This window comes from Elaeis guineensis, chromosome 11 (genome assembly GCF_000442705.2).
Source record: "Elaeis guineensis isolate ETL-2024a chromosome 11, EG11, whole genome shotgun sequence".
Taxonomy (NCBI): domain Eukaryota; kingdom Viridiplantae; phylum Streptophyta; class Magnoliopsida; order Arecales; family Arecaceae; genus Elaeis; species Elaeis guineensis.
The window spans coordinates 114,681,295-114,701,085 of record NC_026003.2 but is presented as its reverse complement, the minus strand read 5'-3'; the positions used below and the strand labels follow the sequence as shown (position 1 = coordinate 114,701,085).

The 19,791-nt window shown below is 36.8% G+C and overlaps 1 protein-coding gene across 2 annotated transcripts; it reads right to left on the bottom strand.

Moving 5' to 3' along the window:
- Positions 1 to 5,681: 5,681 nt before the first annotated feature.
- On the bottom strand, positions 5,682 to 17,180 carry LOC105054037 (U1 small nuclear ribonucleoprotein 70 kDa). 2 transcript variants are annotated; one of them, XM_010935414.4, is made up of 10 exons: positions 17,024 to 17,180; positions 16,486 to 16,600; positions 16,306 to 16,385; positions 12,726 to 12,801; positions 12,576 to 12,640; positions 12,259 to 12,321; positions 10,195 to 10,276; positions 9,936 to 10,098; positions 6,972 to 7,046; positions 5,682 to 6,805 (listed from the first exon to the last, which is right to left on the bottom strand). In XM_010935414.4, the coding sequence occupies exons 1-10, from the start codon at positions 17,117 to 17,119 to the stop codon at positions 6,118 to 6,120; spliced, it is 1,503 nt and encodes a 500-aa protein (XP_010933716.1). In that variant the 5' UTR covers positions 17,120 to 17,180; the 3' UTR covers positions 5,682 to 6,117. The 2 variants fall into 2 exon arrangements, with proteins under 2 accessions (XP_010933716.1, XP_010933717.1); XM_010935415.4 differs by lacking the exon at positions 6,972 to 7,046.
- Between the last annotated feature and the right edge of the window lie 2,611 nt (positions 17,181 to 19,791).

Below are 19,791 nucleotides of genomic sequence, written 5' to 3'. Positions count from 1 at the left end.
GGGAACGGTCGGTCTAGGAGAAGGGAGGAAGAGAGGGGCCGCGGTGAGAGGTCGCTTGCAGTGACATCGGGTGGCTCCAATCGGGGCCATGTGATGGTGCTCGCCATGTAGCCCTGCGACCCTAAGGTACGAACCGGTGGTCGTGTACCACATCGTACGGCTCTCATGGTACGGTTTAGGCTTTTGGTTCGGCATCTGGGCCGGCTCGAGCTCGCGTGGTTTGAATCTTAAAAAAGCTTGCTTTCCGTTCCTTGCTTTACGTGAATTTTAACACACCCATTTTGTTCATTGTTGCATGGTAGGAGCCACGTTTAGCTTTTGCTACGCCTCATTAAATGTGCTACCGCGCGCGTAGGATTTAGGCCGCTGGTTTGGCCAAAAAAAAAAAAAACTTCAAAAGGCTGGGCGTAGGCAAGTACTTTGCACCAGTCTATAATCCTATGAGTATTATATTTGCTTGATACGTCCATTGCTGCGTGCAGACGTTAGCAGTGTTTTATATTTTGTTAAATTTAGGAGGAAAGGACAAAACATGGATGGCCGGCATGATTAAGAAGGTGCCCACATCGGGTAATGGAATGAGCAAAAGAAGCTTTCGTGATTTTAACCGTGTAAAATAATGTATAGTTTCTGATTGAATTGTTTGGTTTGGCGTTCCCAGAATTACCTTCACTGTGACGTAAGTACAACCATAGGAATGAGCTAGAGTTCCCTGTTTTACCTCCTCCACGCACAGCTCAGTTATCGTAAGATAAAGCCAACAAACTGTAGAAAAACGTGGCCTGCATATCTTGGACTTGTGGACATGTCGTCTTCGGTTATAGAGGTTTGTGATCTTTTAACTTTTACCAGTGACTTGCATTGTTGCAAGAAGATGGATATCTCCTTGGCAGATTAGAATCTGGTTTAGAGAATCATTTGTTGACTCGAAATGGGAAGGGTTATTTCGTTTAAAATGGACGCCTGAAGGGTTTGAGAGATCCCATTTTGTGCACATATCCATGCATATAGGTTGTTGTCAACTGCTTGGTCCAAACCAAACTGTGTTGAGACTCCTTTTTATCCATGGGACCTTGATGAACCTGATATATATAACAGCGTCCAAGGTTCTTTTATAGGGATATAATGACGACGTATCCTTAAAGCAAATATTCTCTATGAGATTTATGCTTGCTCTTAGTACGTATAAGGTTGTTTTCTATCTTGTATACAGAAACATACAGATCCATATATCTCCATTTTATGAAAATTGAAGCTAGATTCTTACAGAAATTAAGGATAAAATTGTATGATAAAACATTATTTGAAATGGCTTGGCCATGCACAGAGATTCAGGAGGTTGGGATCTTAGTTGAAGTATCGAAGCCGGGAAATCTAAGTCTCTCTTAAGGTTACATGGAAGAAAAATAAGATTAAGGATTTAAATGTTTGGAATAATGTCAAAAGTAGCTCTTGATAGGAATTATTGGTGATTGAGGAATCATAAGGCTGGCCAGGTACGTAATTGGAAGAAGCCTTGATGGCTCCAGTTAAATAAACAAGCTGTTCAAATTAAAGACTGATTTATTTGATGAGAGGAGTAGAAAAAATTTCTCACAAACCACATGTTCGAAACTCATCGGTACCCTGATTGACTACTATTTTTAAATTGTTGTTTCATGCATTTAAAGCTCCTAGTTAATTCAAGTTTACGTTATCTCAAAGTGCAGCTGATTGTCTTCTTTGCTAAATTGTTCATGCAGTATGTTAGACGCTTATGTTTAGACTTTTCCTCCATCTAAACTGGTATTTCAGGATGCTAAACTTCATGTCGTGCATCCATCTTCTCTGCTGTGGTACTACTTGACTAGAATTTCATTATGGTCGGACACTTTCTCTTTCTGGTAATGATAAGGTGGCTAATCACGAAATGCAAATTGTATTGCTTTAACTTGAATATAGATTATGTACAACTTTTAAGAATTATCTGGGTGTGGAAGTTTCTATCTTTTGTTAGCAATGTAACTTGATCATTGCTAAACTTAACATTAATTGCTAAATTTTTGCACATTGCAAAGAACTTCATGTCCATGTGTAATTATTCCCGCATATCTGCTTGCACCATGATTATCTTTGTTTTCTCATCATTATTGTGCCATGGTTGTATGACACTGCATGCTAAAACCTAGACCATGAACATTCTGCGCGCTATAACATTTATAATTGTCATGTTATTGCACGTACGAGTATTCAGCACATAGCAATTTTACAATTTGTTTGCATGGCATACAATGGCATGCATCACCACTATGACATTCCTTGAGCTTGGTTTGTATTTGAGAAACATTAGACATGTCAATGTTCCAAGCAAATGCTTGTATGTTTTAAATTTCTAGTTAGTAAATTTAATTAATAGTATCATCTCCTAAATTATGATGTGCAGGTGAATGAGTACACTTTTTTTAGGCATCTTAAATACACCTAACAATGTACTAGAAACTTCTCTCAATGATTGCTAAGTGCTCTCTCTCTCTCTCTCTCTCTTGTTGGGGTGGGAAGGTGTGGATTAGTTTAAGATTGTCACAAGGTAGGATTTAATCTAAAAAAATTAGTCGAAAAATATTATTTGGGTTCCTTAATCTTATATAAATATCCAAAATTTTTTTAGCAAATAATCGATGTGAGACTAAAAGTCCATACTCTCCAAGTTTAAGTATTGGCATTTTCATTAAACTAGGAGTCCAAATCCATATATCTATTTATAAACACCACGATAGGTCATAATCAATACCAATGGATCCATACTCCAGTATCTCTTAGTCCATCTAGGCTATGGGTCGGGTTAGCTCTAAAATTCATAAATCTCAAAAATTTTAACTGAACCAACCTTGTAGTGTTTAGTGTAGCCTTTGAGGATCAATGAAATAAGAAAATTATCATTTATTTTGTAATAAATTTTATGCAGCATTGTATTGGTGTAGAAGTACTATGGCTTTAGTTAGATTGTAAATGAGGGATTACGATTGATCTTTTATAGCTTTTAAGATCTCCTAAAGGTTTTTAATAAATTAGTAAAAGTGAATTAGAGTTCTAAAAGTTTCAGAAATTTATCTTGGAATATGGGTATGACAATAATTTTGATATATATATGATTTTAAACCATTAGGTTTTAAATAAAAGATTTTTTCCATGCAAGTGTATTTATAATAGTACTTTACACTTTCTTTGGAATCAGATATCTTTTGAATTAATAAAAATATTTTAAATTGTAGAATGTTACTTACACCAATAATAAATAGATTAACTACTCCACAAGAATTTCTTCAAAACTTTCTTTTATTAAATATTGTGAAAACTATTTAAATTTATATTAGTGCATATATATTAAATTATATATTTTAAATTAGTCGCATTCTTTCTATATGTTGTTCACTAAATCCTTCTTGTCTTTATGTAAATTAGATCAAGCAAGTAAAAATTCTATTTGTTGAAAATTCTTTTGGAGTGCAAGTAACAAATGATGGGAACATTCCTATGAATTGTACATACTTTAGAAATATTGAATCTTTGGAAGAATTCTATTTTGAAAGTGCTTATCCTCAAAAATTTGTTAGAATATTAGTAAATTATGAATATTTTGAATTGGATATATGCATATTTTTGAATTTCAATCTGACTATGATTTGGATCTCATTAATAGAGATTATATGTAGGCACGTATTACCACTTTACAATCTAATTTTTATAGTCATGCTGTAGGCTGTGCATGCGTTAATAGTCTTATAGGCTGTAAAGTTGGGATGAATTTGAGATTTGGTATATATGAGATATTTGAATAATTTTACATATGAAATTTAGATTGTAAACTCTATTTTAATCAAAATGTATTATTTCACCATATGGGTTTGTTGATTTAAATTTCTTTAATATTTGCTTAATTTAACTAGTTGAAGTAGGTTGTTACTTATTGGATTATCAAGCTCATTATTGTTGATTTTCTCTTTTCAAATTCAAAGAGTTAAAGTCTAGCATGATATTTAAGACTTGAAAAAGAAGATTCTAAAATAGGCTTACAATACTCTTCATATTCACCACGGAAGCACCAAGTGGTACAAGATTTGAAGAGAAACCTTTTGGTGGAATAAAATGAAGAGAGAAATTGCTTGGCTTATTGTACAATATTTAGTGTGCCAGCAAATGAAAACTGAGCATGAAAGATCAAGAGGATAATTGCATCCTCTCCCCATCTCCCAGCATTGACTGTGTGAAAGGTTTGCCCAAAACCTCTAATGGCAATAAGGCAATTTAGTAATTGTGGGCCAACTGACAAAGGTAGCTCATTCCTTGGAATACATAGTTGGTTATTCCCTTGAAAAAGTAGCTAACCTCTACATCAAAAAGATTGTGAGGTTGCATGTCATTCCTATAACTATGGAAACATACTTGGATATTAAATTTATATGTTAATTTTGGAAAAGTTTGCATAGATCTTTGGGGACTAGACTTAACATTAGCACCACCTTCCATTCTCTAACAGATGGCTAGCCAAAAATCTTAGATATCGGAGGATATGGGGAAAGCATGTGTAACCAATATGGAGGGTTCCTAAGAAATTAGCCTCTAATGAAATTTGTTTATAAAAATAATAATTACTAAGCTAGCATCCAAATAACACTTTCGGAGGCATTCTATGGAATTAATAGCATGATCAAATTTTTCGATCCGATGTATAGCTTAAATCCTTAAATATCAATTGGACATCTGTCTGTACATGTTTCTAGAAGTCTCTATCAAGGTTGATGGTTTTGATTGATATTTTATGTCCTCCAATATTTATTAGCTCATTTTCTCTGTTAGTATTTTCCATTTTTGTTTGCTTGATGCATATGTAATAAACCTCCAAAAGCAAAGGACTATTTTGATCCTATGTTTTCATGAAGAACGCCAGGTTATGATCTAATGTAACACCTTAGCCTGGAGGAACACACACCATTCTTTACGTACGGACAGAGCAATTGATCATTCTTTTCTCATTATCTTCGAAATGTAATGCTAAGAAATTGACAGTTCAGGAGGTCAAATTTAATTTCTGACAATAACATGGTAACTTACATAGGAAGATCAGAAATTTCGGGGTTGTAAGGCAGTTGTTAATGGTAGGCTATGAGTTTGACCACGGTTGGCTGATCAATGATCAAGCTGGCTAGCTTCCACTCTACATCATCAATCCTCCAAAATATTACGTACTCTTCAGTTGGAGTTCACCCACAATATTTATAATAATCAAGAGTACTGCATCAAAACACCAAGAGTACTGAATTCTCGTGGTTTGTCTAAATGCAGAAAATTCACCAATATTTCTCGGTAGCGTACACCATTTTACTTCCCAGTCATAAAATGGATGGATATGAGTGAACAGTGTCAGGACATTATTAGATGCAACATGGATGCATTGGGCCTCCGTCTGACTAATCCTTGAATACCAATGACAACTAATAGAGTTCCTCCAAGCAGAATATGGACAATTACTACAAGACGATGGCGATCAGATTGCCAAGTTTCAGCAAACCTCATTCCTGCCTTCGCAGCAGTCTCTTTTGTGAATATGGCCTGAGCATGTGTATGACATCTGTATGAACTCATCAATATATTGCAAACGTAGAACCAGCAAAAGGCCAGATGCCTTATCTCCAGAAGGCAAATTAATGCAAATCACAACCATGGACAAGCTGAAACGAATGGAAAGGATTGAGCGTTATACACAACCGCTCGACACTTTTTGAGTCAACAACCAGCATAAAAGCTGAAAACAAGATGCAACAACTACAGCAACTTTGTTCATCACCCATGACTGTTTTAACTAAAAATGTAACACTAAACAAATACAAACATTTGGTTGCAAGAGAATTACGGACTCCACAAATCAAACAATCAGAATAGTCTCGAGATTCACAACAGCAGCAATAGATCTGCATTTTTGCTCTACTCATGAAGTTGAAACCGTGCGAAAGGCATAGAGCATTGCTATGCAAAATCGTTGAAAGGTTTGAAACATTAATTAAGACTGGTCATTAGTACTTACCATGCGTTTAAGCTTCAGTTCCCATATTCCCGTGAGTGCAATCTCTCTGAGCGATGCTACTCATAGTCCTGGTCACCAAATGCCTCACCCTCCTCACGTGATTCAGATTCAACATGGTTAAATTGACCATGATAATTGACATGATCCACCTTATCATAAGGCACATGGTTATGGTATTCATGGTCTTGGCGCCTAGAGCGCTCTGAATCATTCTGAGGATCACCGAGGCCATGGAGTTGGAAATCATATTGTTCCTGATTTCTCTGTTGCTCAAATGGATAATCATGTTCATTCCCATGCTTAGGCCCATCATACCACTCTTGTCCATGATTTGGTTCTCCATGATCAAAGTCTCTTGCCTTCACTTCAGGCAGCTCCCCATCATGCTTTGGTTCCATATAATCATAGTCAGTATCCCTGTCATGTGACTGCCCACGGTTTCTTTCATGGCTTGCATGGTCATAATCTCTGTCACGTTCCCTCTCCCGAGGACGGTCACGATCACGTTCCCGATCTCTATCATAGTCACGGCCACGGTCTCTCTCCCTGTCTCTGTCACGAGCTCGATCACGGTCTCGCCCACGGTCTCTTTCCCTGTCTCTGTCCCTATTCCTATCTCGGTCTCTGTGGTGGTGCCTATCTTCTCTTGTATCACGATCTCGTGCCTTGTCATGGGACCTTTCATGTGACCTCTCCTGGTCTCGTTCCCTTTCCCTCCCTCGTTCTCGAGATTTTCCCTTGTCCCTGGAACAATGTTTAGTGATGAATATATGGAGTACACATATAGGAAAAAGAAAAGGGAGAAAAGAACAAAATGTAGTAACAGTATTAAATAGTGCCTATTTAAGAATAAAGAGCAATTATACTAGATGCCTAAACTATAAACAAGCAATGCAACAAATGGTTCTACCGATCCAAATGGCGGTCATCCCTGGATCTAGGCTCTTCTGATCTAGTATGTTCCAATGCGCCCTGCTGTTGCTCCCTGGTTGGAAAGAATATCATCACAGACAAATTAGAACGTCATCAGAGACTTGGAAAGAAGCTGGATTCAAAGCACAAAGGAGAAGAACAAGGCAAAGGCCAGGAACAGCCTAAACACAATTACATATTAAAGCAGTGACTCCTATCTCCATCTAGATATCTATATGACACTAAGGTTGAGGAACCCAGCCTAAACACATGAAGAAATTATCAAACATCTTCTAAATTTAGTAGGTCAAGCACTGATAAAAATTAGCATACCATCAAAAACCCGTCAAAAGCAATTTTAGTTTAGCATGTGAACCTCAATTGAAGTCTGAGTCAAGCATCTATGCCAGCGGTGAGCAGTCAATAGTTCCTATACTTCTTGTGTCCGTTGTCCCAGCTCAAAACTCAGGTAAAACTGAACACATTTGTCACATAAAAAAATAGGGAAACATTCACTGGTCTTGTAATTGTTCCAAGGCTATAACTTTCTTGCTTTCTCTTCCATGAGTTGAGGGATTATTAAAATTCAAAGTATGCTGAGATGTATGTTCCTCTTATCACTCATTCAAATACCTGCAAACATATTAAGGGCTGCAAGCTAATTAAATTATGTTCCCAAGCTGGACATGAAACAGCCTGGTCCTATCTAACCCTAGTTATATGGATCTAGCTTGGATCAAAACATTTGACATTTTTCGTAAATGGATCACATATGGACCATACAAGACCTGATTATAAATCAGAGAACTACAATATCTTCTTTCCAATCCACCCTGACCCTCAAATTAAGAATCCATTGGGCTATTAGTTATAACTTCTTTAAGAAGGCATCATCAATTTTTGTTATTGATGAAAACTTAAAATTGGATTCCTTACTGAACTGATGCAAAATGACAGTTGATAATATCTACATGTTTGTTATGATTGTTATTTTCTTGTAGGATATGTTTAATATACATTTTAGTAACCCAAACTATATCTTAAACATTACTTTTGGCTCCAAATGAAAGCGGTAACCATATGGTAAACATTTGTAATGATTGTTATTGCCTTGTAATGATGATACTTAATACACATTTTAGTAACCAGAAACTGTATCTTAAACATTTCTTTTTGCTCCAAATTAAAATGGTAACGATATGGTAAACCAAATCCATCAAATGTGTTTTCAGTATTGCTACCAATCACCACTCTATTCGCTGCTTGGTTGCCTATCCCATGTGGCAGTTGTAGACTAGTGTAATACACAGATGGGGGTAGGTTTCCCATGGGGGTGGACCACTCACCAGGCACCATGTCAGAACAAGAAAAGAAGCAGGGAATAGAGTTCTGGTGAATTGCATTTCTCACATTTTTTATGATTTGGATTACTTTGACCTGATTCACGCCAAACATTGAGGACCAAAAGAATAAATTTTAAATCTATTCTTGCACGACCTAAGTAGAAGTTGGTCAGGCTAAGATCATGCTGAAATCACATCCAACCTGTCCAACAGGTAGTCCAACATCCATAGATGCATACATAAACGTAGATACATAAACATATATGCACAAATATATGTAAATATAGATACATGAGTCCTCACCCATGCAATGCACCAAAACTAACCTGTTGTCATTATAAATTGGCCAGGGGTATCTAGGACCATGATATTCTTTTAAAAGTAATATGTTACAATAATCAAAGTGGGAAGAACACAAGAATTCCAGCACTGAGTGCAGGAAAGGCAGCCAATGAAGCTAGCCTCATAAAATATGATCTGATTCTCTACTTGGACCATCAGACTGTGAATCTTAAAGACCTGGAGGCAGTTAATATTACATGTACACAAGAAACCAGATGATAACGAGAAAAAACTGAGTAAATTAGCAATTTTTACCGGTTTATGCATGCAGGTAGGATGGGATTCTAGCCAGCCCGAGGCCTGCTGAGTTGATCCAAACAGAATCTGAGCTGGACTTGAAAAAATCCTCTAGAACAACATGCCCCCGAACTCAAAGCCTGAATATGTTTAGACATCATTTTCTTATATATTATTATTATTATTGACAATAAATTTTTATGTTATGACTCACACTTGGGTGGCCTCTCCTTCAATCAAAAAATAAAATAAAATAAAATAAAAAATCATACCTGGTAGACACCTGGTAACCTACTTTCTATTTCACCTGGGGTCTAACAAGAAAGCAAGGGTGAAGAATTAGGACTTTCTTTCCATGCTTTGGGGCTTATTTAAGTGCTGAGTTTTAAGTTTTATTTTGACTAGGAAGATCATTTTAAAGCCCTGCTTTAGGTCTAGTTGGACTAGGAATATTATGAAATCCTTAGGATTGTGATTCAAAAGAACATTGATGGCTTTTTATAAGGAGGATTATAGTAACAAATTTTGCTGCTTTAGGTAAGCTGTTGGTGTTGTTTTTCGCTTTACAAACTACATACAAGGTTCCATCCTCATTCTCCTGGGAGCCCTACTTACAAAGCTAGTGCACATCATTAAAAAGACCATCCAAAAAAATTTTAGGGAACATCTCATGTCTTGTACAGGTTCTAATTCCAGGCAAGAAATGTGAAACAAGTTTGTCTCACAGAAGCAACCCAAAATTATTTTGAACAAGAATTACATACAAAAAATTATTCTTTCCAACATTAGTATCTCAATATTGTCACTATACAGGAAGGAGGCTCCAAATCATGAACTCAAGTACCAGTACATATCAATCCATACCAGATCATATCCGTAAGGTACCACTACTGGTACATCACAGGACCATACCAACAAGCGTAGTACCCTCATCTTTGTTGTGCCAACAAATGAAGGCATACCATGTGTTAGTACAGTACCATACCAGAACCATTTTCAGCACAATTTTAAAATAAAAGTAGTTCAGAAAATAATAATACCTGCCAGAATACTTCTGATTAACCTCTTCACCTCCAATCCTGGTTGATCCAAGTCCACCACCCAATCTTCGAGGTCGCCAATTTGGAACAGTTCTACCACGCTCAACATCCACAAGTACCCGCTTACCATCCACTTTCCTCCCATCAGCTTGCTTGTAAGCAGCTACATGATGCTATGTATCAGCATAAATGCACAGAGAATACAGTACCATAAAAATAATATTAGATGTAATTTTTTGAAGGAATAACGTAAACAAACTTTTCATATCCCGAGTATGCATGTACTCGATGAAGGCATATCCTCTAGGTTTATTTGTCACCTTGTCGGTAATCAGCCGGACCTGAAAAGCTCTCAAATATAATGTTGCTAATAAAAAGTATAATAAATAGATGCAGAGGTTTCCAAAAACAACAAAAAAAATGGGTTAACTAATCAATTATTATGTTACATATACAAAAAGGAGTTTTTAGGAATTGTAAATCCAAATCCGCACGACAGACAGGCACTATGCCTCACCAGCCGTGCTCACCTTTTAAGGTGTACAGCTTCGCCATGCAGAATGAATTCCACCATATCAATCGACTTGGCAGAAAAACTGATGAATGTGACCGTTTGCCAGATGTGCAACCGAGGAACTTTTTAAAAAAGAATAGATACACTATGTAAAATGAAGATAATACCAGAAGATATCCTCAGGATCGCAGATAGATTTTTCACTGGCCATTGTAACCAGAAGATAAAACTTTTAGTAGCAGCAAAAGAGTTATAGTTACAATTAAATAACAGTGGAGGAGGTTGCTAAGTACTCCCTGAAATGTGTTGAATATTGATGCAGCATCAGACGGTCTGAGGGATAAAGGCAAGGAGATAAACTCTCCTTGAAAATGGAGATAGATAAGCAACATGTTTTCCGTTCTTCTCAGTTCTCACATCAAGGTTCAAAGTTTTCCCTTACCAAATGCAGCACTACAATTGTAATCACATTTGAAGAATAGAATGGTGCTCAATTATAGTTTTCCAATAATTGGAGCCAATTACTGTAAAACAAACCTATATACCTGCTAAATTATCAAATTCAAACTTCAGTTTCATAAATTTATTTCCTCTCTCTGCATAAGCTGTCAATACAAGTTGCCCCAAGTGCCATTCATTTATTATGGCATTCTTTGAACTTACACCTCTTCTGGTAACTCTGGGGCAGACTATGGATTTTTATTGGCAAAATATCATTGATAATGCACTTGCCATGGAGTCTAAATGCATAGCATACCATATAATTTATATTGAATGCTAAGATGTTGTCTCAATCCTCAAATGATTTTGCACACAGCACTAACAAGAACTCACTGAGGAAGCACAGAAAACTGGTGAGTTTACCTGCGGCACTCCAAACTTGTCCACTGAACAAGTCTTCAGGATCTCCAAATAATTTCCATTAGTCATCAACATATCCAAAAAAAAAATTTACCAAAGGAACAGATATGATCAAACTAACTTCATCACCTCAAGCAAATGCACCTACCATAACTCCCTACTCATTTATCTAGTAAATCTTACAGCTGCCTAAATAAGATTTTGTTCGCTACTGAAGTATAAAAAATGGGTAGGTACTAATCATAGGTGGCAGAACTGCAACAACTGACACCACCATATTCAAGAAAAATACCTGATTTACCAAATTTCTTGCACTAATAACTCAATAGTCAAAAAATATTCTGCATTTTCTTTGTGCCCGTCAAAATAGAATAAAAATCTCAAGTTCCAAAAATCAGGTTGGTCTTCAAGGATTATAATTTTGCCGAAAAGTTTGCATGGTCATTTTTTCGTCTAGTATGCAGAAAAGAACAGGAGCATGACAGCTTAACCCAAATGTACAAACAACTGAACCTTGTAAAGATCTTGCCATGAGAAAAAGATACAAATTTATATTGATAAGTGCACAAAAGGAGGTGGATGCATAAAATAACTAGATCAGATGCTGTTAAATGATTCCTGCTTCCCCTTATATGCCAAGCTCCCAGTGATTTTTCTTTTTTTTTTTTAAAAGAAAAAGCATACAAAGAGGGATATAGGTGATGATTTCATAATTACAGTATATCTCCTGAATTTCATCAAGATTAAAATATTTATGACACCAAAAGAAATAGTTTAAATTACTTCTCAAGTCCTGAAAGCAGAAATTAGAAGCTAGAACTTCCATGAAGGCAAAGCAAGAGTATTGTCAGATAAACCTTCTTTTAGTTTTTACCAGTTAGAATAACTGAACTCCTTACCCAAGGTTAATAACTTGAGCTTCCAATGGGATTACTCAAAAATACTTACCCGTTTGATTGGCCCATAAGCTTCAAACTCCCTTTTGATCCTATGCTCAGTAGTCTCATAGTTCTGCACAGAGTTCCCAAAACAGTCAATCACATTACTCCTCTTATGAAGAACAATAGCATCATACAAAACAAGATTCACCGTCTCAATCCCCGTACCATCCTATTATAGTACCGAGCACCAATACGATCCCCGTACCATGTGCCGTTTGGTACCGATATGGTACAGTACGGTCAATATGATGGGTACCAATGGGTACGGCAAATCTCGGTATAGAAGGAAAACGACAAGGACCAAATAAAGAGTTGATGACTCACAAGCTTTGCCACAAACAATGTCTTGTATGGATCCCCAGTTATATTAGGGTCTTTATTTGGATCATCTGCATAAAAATTGGGAAAAATCATATTACCACCGGATGAAGAACCATGCAATTATTCAGTTGTTTTCAAGAACAGTAGATGTACATTTCTCAAGTTCTTCAGCAGCTTTTATTGCACCTTTCTCCAGCCGAAGCGTGTGGATTCTAGCTCTTTTCTGTGCCTGTACCAAAAAAATGCTTCAAGGTGGGGTAAAAAGATCGGCAGAATCAACAAGATATACAAGGATCATGCATTTGCTTTTTTGTCTCTGAATGTATACTTCTGCATGCTTGTGTCTCTGTTCATCAAGTGTAATCAAGCTCAGAATGATGCTATAACAGAACTAACATCAGCATATGCAGGTAAGCCTTCTCTCATAAAACTATTTGTATAAAGAAAATCAAGAATATTAGCCGTGGAGGTTATCATGCATTCAAATCAACTTTTTAACTATTGCATAATGCTAACTCAACACTTGTGCTTGCTACTTTCATATAACTTAACTGAGTCTGAAGTGAAAAAGTGGCAGTTTGATGTCCATGCGATAGCGTTGTCTAGGGAGAACAAATATATCAGAAGGGTGGTTTGGAAAGACAAGCCAATGAAGAAAGTTCAGGTTACACAGTCATTCAGTGCTAATGTTTACTATCAATCACACACAAACATCTATAATATGCAGTCCAATAAAGTGACATCTTACTAGATCATGGAACATGCATGCTTCACGGGATATTAGAATTATGCTGTTTTCTGGGAGTACATATTCACAACACCCCCGAAATTGTGAACTAACACCATATAACAAGATGCTCACATGCACATCCACACTCATGCGCAGCACCCATGTCCATGCACACCCACATATCATCCAACATCCACACCAACGAAGGCCCACCCAGACACCCACATACTCCCCCACCCACACACACAACCCACAACCTCCTACCACACTGACAGACACATTTGCATGCAAAAGCAAATAGTAGTGCAACCAAAGGACCATAAAGAAGCATCTGTGCATATCCCTTTGGCCAGCCCTTGCTGGTAAAAGAAAAGTCAACATCAAATAACTTCAGGATTTTTTTCTGTAAGTAAAATAAGTTATTACTACATGTTAGCTTGATTACAACCAGCGTCCATCCAAGCAATGTCTTGGAGTTGAGGTGTAAAATTATTTAACAATTGAGAAGACCTACTGCTAGTCTAAATGCTCACACGATGATGAGCAAACAGAACTGCCTCGTGTATCTTGGCAGTTGGTACACATGAGAAACTTCAGCAACTCCACGCAAGGATTTAAGCCATGAAAAATGGTTTTAGGGATTCTAGAGGGATGGGGGTTTGCAAGCGAGTAGAATATTTTGCATAAAGATCTCTTGGCATAGAGGGAACTCATTGTTTGCTAAATGAAACGCATCCTCTTTCTTGTTGGATAAATCAAAAGTGCCATCTACTCTAAATGGCCCAACATCCATCAGTCTGCTGGCACTAGCACTTAGGCCTTAAGACCAATAACCTCCTTGACCATATTAAGCATAGCCTCATGAATTACCTTGTAGGATCCTAAGGCCTAGGCTGTGTCAAAGCAGGTAGACGATCATTCCCAATTTGTGTTGCCACCTTAGATTCATACCCATCAAGAGTAAATAACGTAGATGCATCAACTAGATGTTCTTGGCCTAATTAATCAAGCTTGGCTGTTAGTAAAACATAAAACCTTTTAAGCATTTCGACATTGATAGCTAGCTTTGGCTTTGGCAAATTTCCTTTCCTTTTATTATTTTCCTAATTTGCCTCCTTGACAAACAAGGAATCCCCAAGATTACTCTTCCAAATTCAAAATTTTCACAATATCAACACTTCCAATGGCATTCACTGCTGCTTAGTTTGCATCGGATTTCATATCCAAGATTTAGGGTAAATCAAATCGAGAGCCATTGGCAACATAATGTTGCACATTATCGGCTAACTTTTAGCAAATAGTGTTTTATACATGAGCCCTATCAATCACCTGGATGGCCAATTGATTGTGGCTGCCATATACGGCACATTTTTGGCAACCTTTTAAAATTTGAATCCACCTAACCAAGGTAACTTCTCCGCAATTTAGCAACTTAGTTCATTTGAGTCACTCCCATTATGATCTAGTCGACTTGTTCCTCCTCTGCTCCTCTCAAGTTTTCTTTATAGAAACCATTGCTACCAACAACCAAGGTCCATATAAGTACTTAGCTGGTGCTCCCATAAACATGAAGGGGGTGTTTGGTTGGGAAGAGTTGGGGTCTGAAATCGGAATCGGAATCGGAATGGCTGACTCCCATTCCAACCGTTTGGTTGAGAGGAGTCCTATTTCGATTTCAGGATGGAATGGGAATGGCACAATCTATATAGAACTCAATCCCTACTCTCCTCTATGACTTCAAATTTTCATTCCGATTCCGATTCCGATCACGAACCAAATATTTCGGGAGATTCGGCCATTCTGATTCCGATTTCAAACAATTTCAATTTTCATTCCCATTTTGATTCCGATTGCGAACCAAACACCCCCCAAAACTCCATCACCATTATTGACATTGGCTGTGACCAAAGAATAGAAGGCTCAGAACGGAATTCTAGTTGTAAGATATCCAATGAAACCGTAGCTGAAATTGACACCTTTTATATTGTCCTCTACCCTATGCTGAGTCTCTAAGGCTGAGGCAGACCTATAATTGATGGCATGACACTTTTTATATTCTCCTTTACCCTATGCTAAGAAGGCCCACCCACCTTCTGACATGACACTTTTTATATTGTCCTATACCCTATGCTGATTCTCCAAGGCTGAGGCAGACCTATAATTGATGGCCAATCTTGTCCAAACATTCAATATCCGCCAAGAAATAGACCCTATTGAAAGAAACCCTTCACCATTTTCACAATCCAAATGTTAATGGTTCAGTTTGGATTCTTCCTAGGCATTTGGATAATTCGATCTCTTTTGGCTAGGGTTGTTTCAGATTGTAATAGTATATTTCTTGACTAGATTTAGTCAATTGTTTTTCTTTTAGGAGTCCTAAAAGAACTCAAAAAGAGGTTGCCGACCAGTCTCAAGTCTAGAGGGTTTTGTCACTGATTTTGATTAAAATTATTTCCTTATTAGAGAATTCTTCTGTGAGTAGGACTTATAGCCGGACAAGCCTCTTTATAAGAGGTAACGTTCAGCAGCTTTGGGGGTATTATGTGATCCATTGAGAGAAATCTCCCCTCTCCTACTTCAATCAATCATGATATGATCTATATGATCCAACCACCCATAAAAATGGTAAAAGGCTTGTTGAGCAAGTTTAAAATACATTCTCTTTTTCTAGCTATACAACAACAAAATAACATAGCAATGACACTAAAGATGTTGCAAACCATGAACAATTATCATGTAACAAATTTTCCACCAACAAAATAATGACAATATCCAGCACTTAGCTAGCATAGTAAATGGATCATAAGCACAATCAAGTGATCTGTTCTGTGCATGTTGCATTTTATCCTAGCCGCATTAAAGAAAAGAAAAGAAGAATTATACCAATGCTATGACAAATCAGAGAATATGAGAAGACAATGCTATGACAAATCAGAGAATATGAGAAGATGGCAGACAAAAATCACATGCATTTGAATTGTAACATTTAAAGAGAAAAACTACCATAGTTTCACCCTTTTCGACGGGCGGAGCATATTCAGGATCCCCAGGCTCGGCAAAATGACTCACCAACTGTGCCATGCCTGCAAAGGAATGTTACAGTCAATACCACAGAACATCAACCTCATTAGCACAAAAAAAAAAAGAAAAGAAGTAACGATGAACAGCACAAAGCAAATATACCAGTATATGGAGGGCATTTCCTCTTGTCGATAGGAGGCTTATACTCCAAAGGAGGCCGGGGTTCAAATAGCTTCAAAAGATTGGTGGTAAGGCCAGTTGGATGACTCTGCCCAATCTGCAATAAAACCAACCACCACAGAGGCCAAACAAAAAAAAATGTCACTCATATGCAGAAAGTCAACGTAAAATCTCTCAAATCTTTCATCATCCAAAAGAAAAAGAAAGGAAAAGAAACAAAAAAAAGGGAAAAAAACAATATATTCAAACAAATCGATACAACTAAATCAACTCAATTTTAACAAGAAAAATAATCGATTTAGTCCGAGCGCAAGAAATCCTTGACTAACAAAACAGAATTAATATATCACCAAAACCTAATTCCAGATTGAAATCCCAAACCACAGGATTATGGTAATCGAATCAGATAGCAAGAGAAGGAAAAAAAAAAGCAGATCCTCGAGAGCCCGAGGAATTAGGGTTTACGAAACGAATCAAAAGAAAGCTAGGGATCGAGAGGAGAGAGAGCGAGGGAGAGTACCAGTTTTAGCTGAAGGACGTTAGCTCGGTTCTGGGCTTTCGTGCGGGCCTGGACAGCGGCGTTGTTGCGCATCATGGCATCGTTGTAGTCTCCCATCTTCGAAGCGGCGGGCGTGGGAGCAGAGAAAGAAGATAGAGTGGAGGAGAGGAGAAAGGGCCTTATATATGCGCGTCGGGCCGCAAAGAGTCCGAGTTCGATTCTCTTTAACACGCGTCCGATCTAAAACGAACGGTGGTCTACGACGCGCCCCATGGTTACAGGATCCTGCGGATTTGTACGCAGACCAGGTACTATGGTTTAATGATGAACCTTTCCTATAATTTCCTTCCGTTTTATATAGAAGAATGTAACTTCCCGTGATTTGCTATATGATCAAGTGATCATCTACGATCCAGCGCGTGGGATGGATGTGTTTTGTCCAAAAAGTTTAAATGGTTGTGACACTTGTTTGAGTTCCATAGAATTTTTCAATTTTCAACTTGGCATGTTTTAATGATGCATGGCCACATTTGTTTAACACCAGACGTGGTTACCAAAAGGCACAATATCATGCTATGCCTTTTTGTTGAGGAAATCTGAGACATCAACAGACATACGTATCTGGTGAATATTATTCGGAAAGGCTGTTGTAAAGTCTAAATATTTTTGCCATATAAAAAATTTAACATGTGGATGATTTCAACAAATAAGCCTTGACCTAAACACAAATCAAGTATAGAATAATTGTGAGGGTTTGCGATACTTGTTTGGATGATTAAGACAAAATTTTATGAAATTCATGGATTGGATCAATACAACTAGTAAAATATAACAGAATTAGATTTATATTCATAAATATCCAAAATATCTTGGGAGTAAATCAGCCTAAATCTCATAGAGAGAAAAAAAAAATTTATAAAAAAATAACCATTCTACTCCAAAAGTGCTATAATATCATGTTCTCGAGTTTTTTTTTTAATGTATATATATATATATATATATATACATATACCCAAAGAAAAAATTTATTATGTGCTAGCTTATTTGCATCATTTTTTTTTTTAAATCTGAGGGAAAAAGTATATATAAATATATATCCCCAAAGAAAAAAATTATAATGTGCTAGCTTATTTGCATCATTTTTTTTTTTTTAAATCTAGGGGAAAAAGTAGTGCTATTTTTCAGATATCTTGCATGATACAATGTTTTATCTTTCAATGCATGAAGCATTCTTGTACTCCAACTCCAAACTCGTGCAACGCTCCATTCTTAATCGTTCCCAGAATAACTAATTCTGGAAGAATCAAACTTCATACCCTTTTTACGGGAGCATCATCTTGCTTGGCCCCAAAGGATTTACTTTTTTCTGGTTGGTTGTGAAATGGTAATTGTGAGGCTCCGGTCATCTATATGTATATACCACCTCTCACGTGCATTACACATGCTTGCTCTTGTGAGTCCAGTGACCTCAGAGCCCTTGATATAAGGAACACGTTTCTCTTTTCCTAGATGGCTAACAGAGTTATCATATAGGCCGAACGATGCTTGATAAGTTTTATGACCTTTTATATATCCCTAATAGTGTTGATCTCAAAGTTCTCCTTTAAGATAGTAACGATCTGCCATACATTCAAGTGTACTAGTAGAGAATGGAACTTTATCATCGCACTGAATCAATGACATAGGAAAAACTGATAAGTTTTATGACCTTTTGTATATTCCTACTAGTATTGATCTCAAAGTTCTTCTTTAAGATGGTAACGATCTGCTATACAATCAAGTGTACTCGTAATTAAGGAATGGAATTTTATCATCACACCGAACCAATGATATAGGAAAAACTAATTTTTGAATATTCAAAAATATTTTTTTTCATTTAAGCCTTTATAAGTTCAGGCTGTTATTGGAACATTCCTGCAGTTTCAAACTTTTCAGTAACATATATAGTTTTTCTTAGTTCGTTTTACTTATTTTGCCAAGTTTAAGACTGACCAGTCGGAGACAATTAATATTGCAGCTAAAGCTGTCGACTTTTTAAGCATTTTCTCATGTTTTCCTCGTACATTTCAAGAATTACAGCCACATTGAGTCATTTCATCTTATTTGAATTAAAATGCAAGAAACTTACTTGCAAGAAATCTTCCCTTCATCAGCATTCGCTTTCTTAAAAGTCAATCAGTACCATCGAAGATTCGAGAACATGAGGGCATTTGGTTTGTCTCCATACTTAGGTTAGAGAACTAAGAGGAATGAACATTTAAAAGTTTGAGAGATAATTCCGGCCGTTACGTCACCGGTCCATGGACTTGGCCCACAAATAAAAGAGCCCAAACTTGTGCATCTAGAGGACCTGTACAGTCAAACATATATCAGATACTTGTCAACAGAATGAGTACAAATAACAGAAGCTAGAACATTGTAGGATACTGTATCTTGGCATTTTCCTTTTAGATCGCATTTATATAATATATTTCTCTTTCTAAAAGAATTTATGGTTTTTTCTTAGCTTAAATATCAAAACATGAGCCATCCATGTCACTTGAGATGTGCGTATAAACTCACTTTGTATCACTTTCATAATTAAACCCAAAACATGCATACCATGAATTCTCATCCTCCAGAAATCATATTAATATTATTGCCAATGAATATATCGTGAGTTTTTAGATTAAATTGTTTCATCCACATTGGCCATTTTATCAAGTGCGCATTCACTGTTGCCATGTCTATCAAAGAAAAATAATTTACATATTTTATTTTCACTGGAAGAAAATTTCTAGACAAAAATT

Coding starts and splice junctions, on each gene's coding strand:
- LOC105054037 (XM_010935414.4), bottom strand. CDS start 17,119: ATGGGAGACTACAACGATGCCATGATGCGCAACAACGCCGCTGTCCAG. Junction 12,641..12,725: donor TGCTGAAGAACTTGAGAAAT/GTACATCTACTG, acceptor ATTTTTATGCAG/ATGATCCAAATAAAGACCCT. Junction 12,322..12,575: donor CATTGTTTGTGGCAAAGCTT/GTGAGTCATCAA, acceptor AACTCTGTGCAG/AACTATGAGACTACTGAGCA.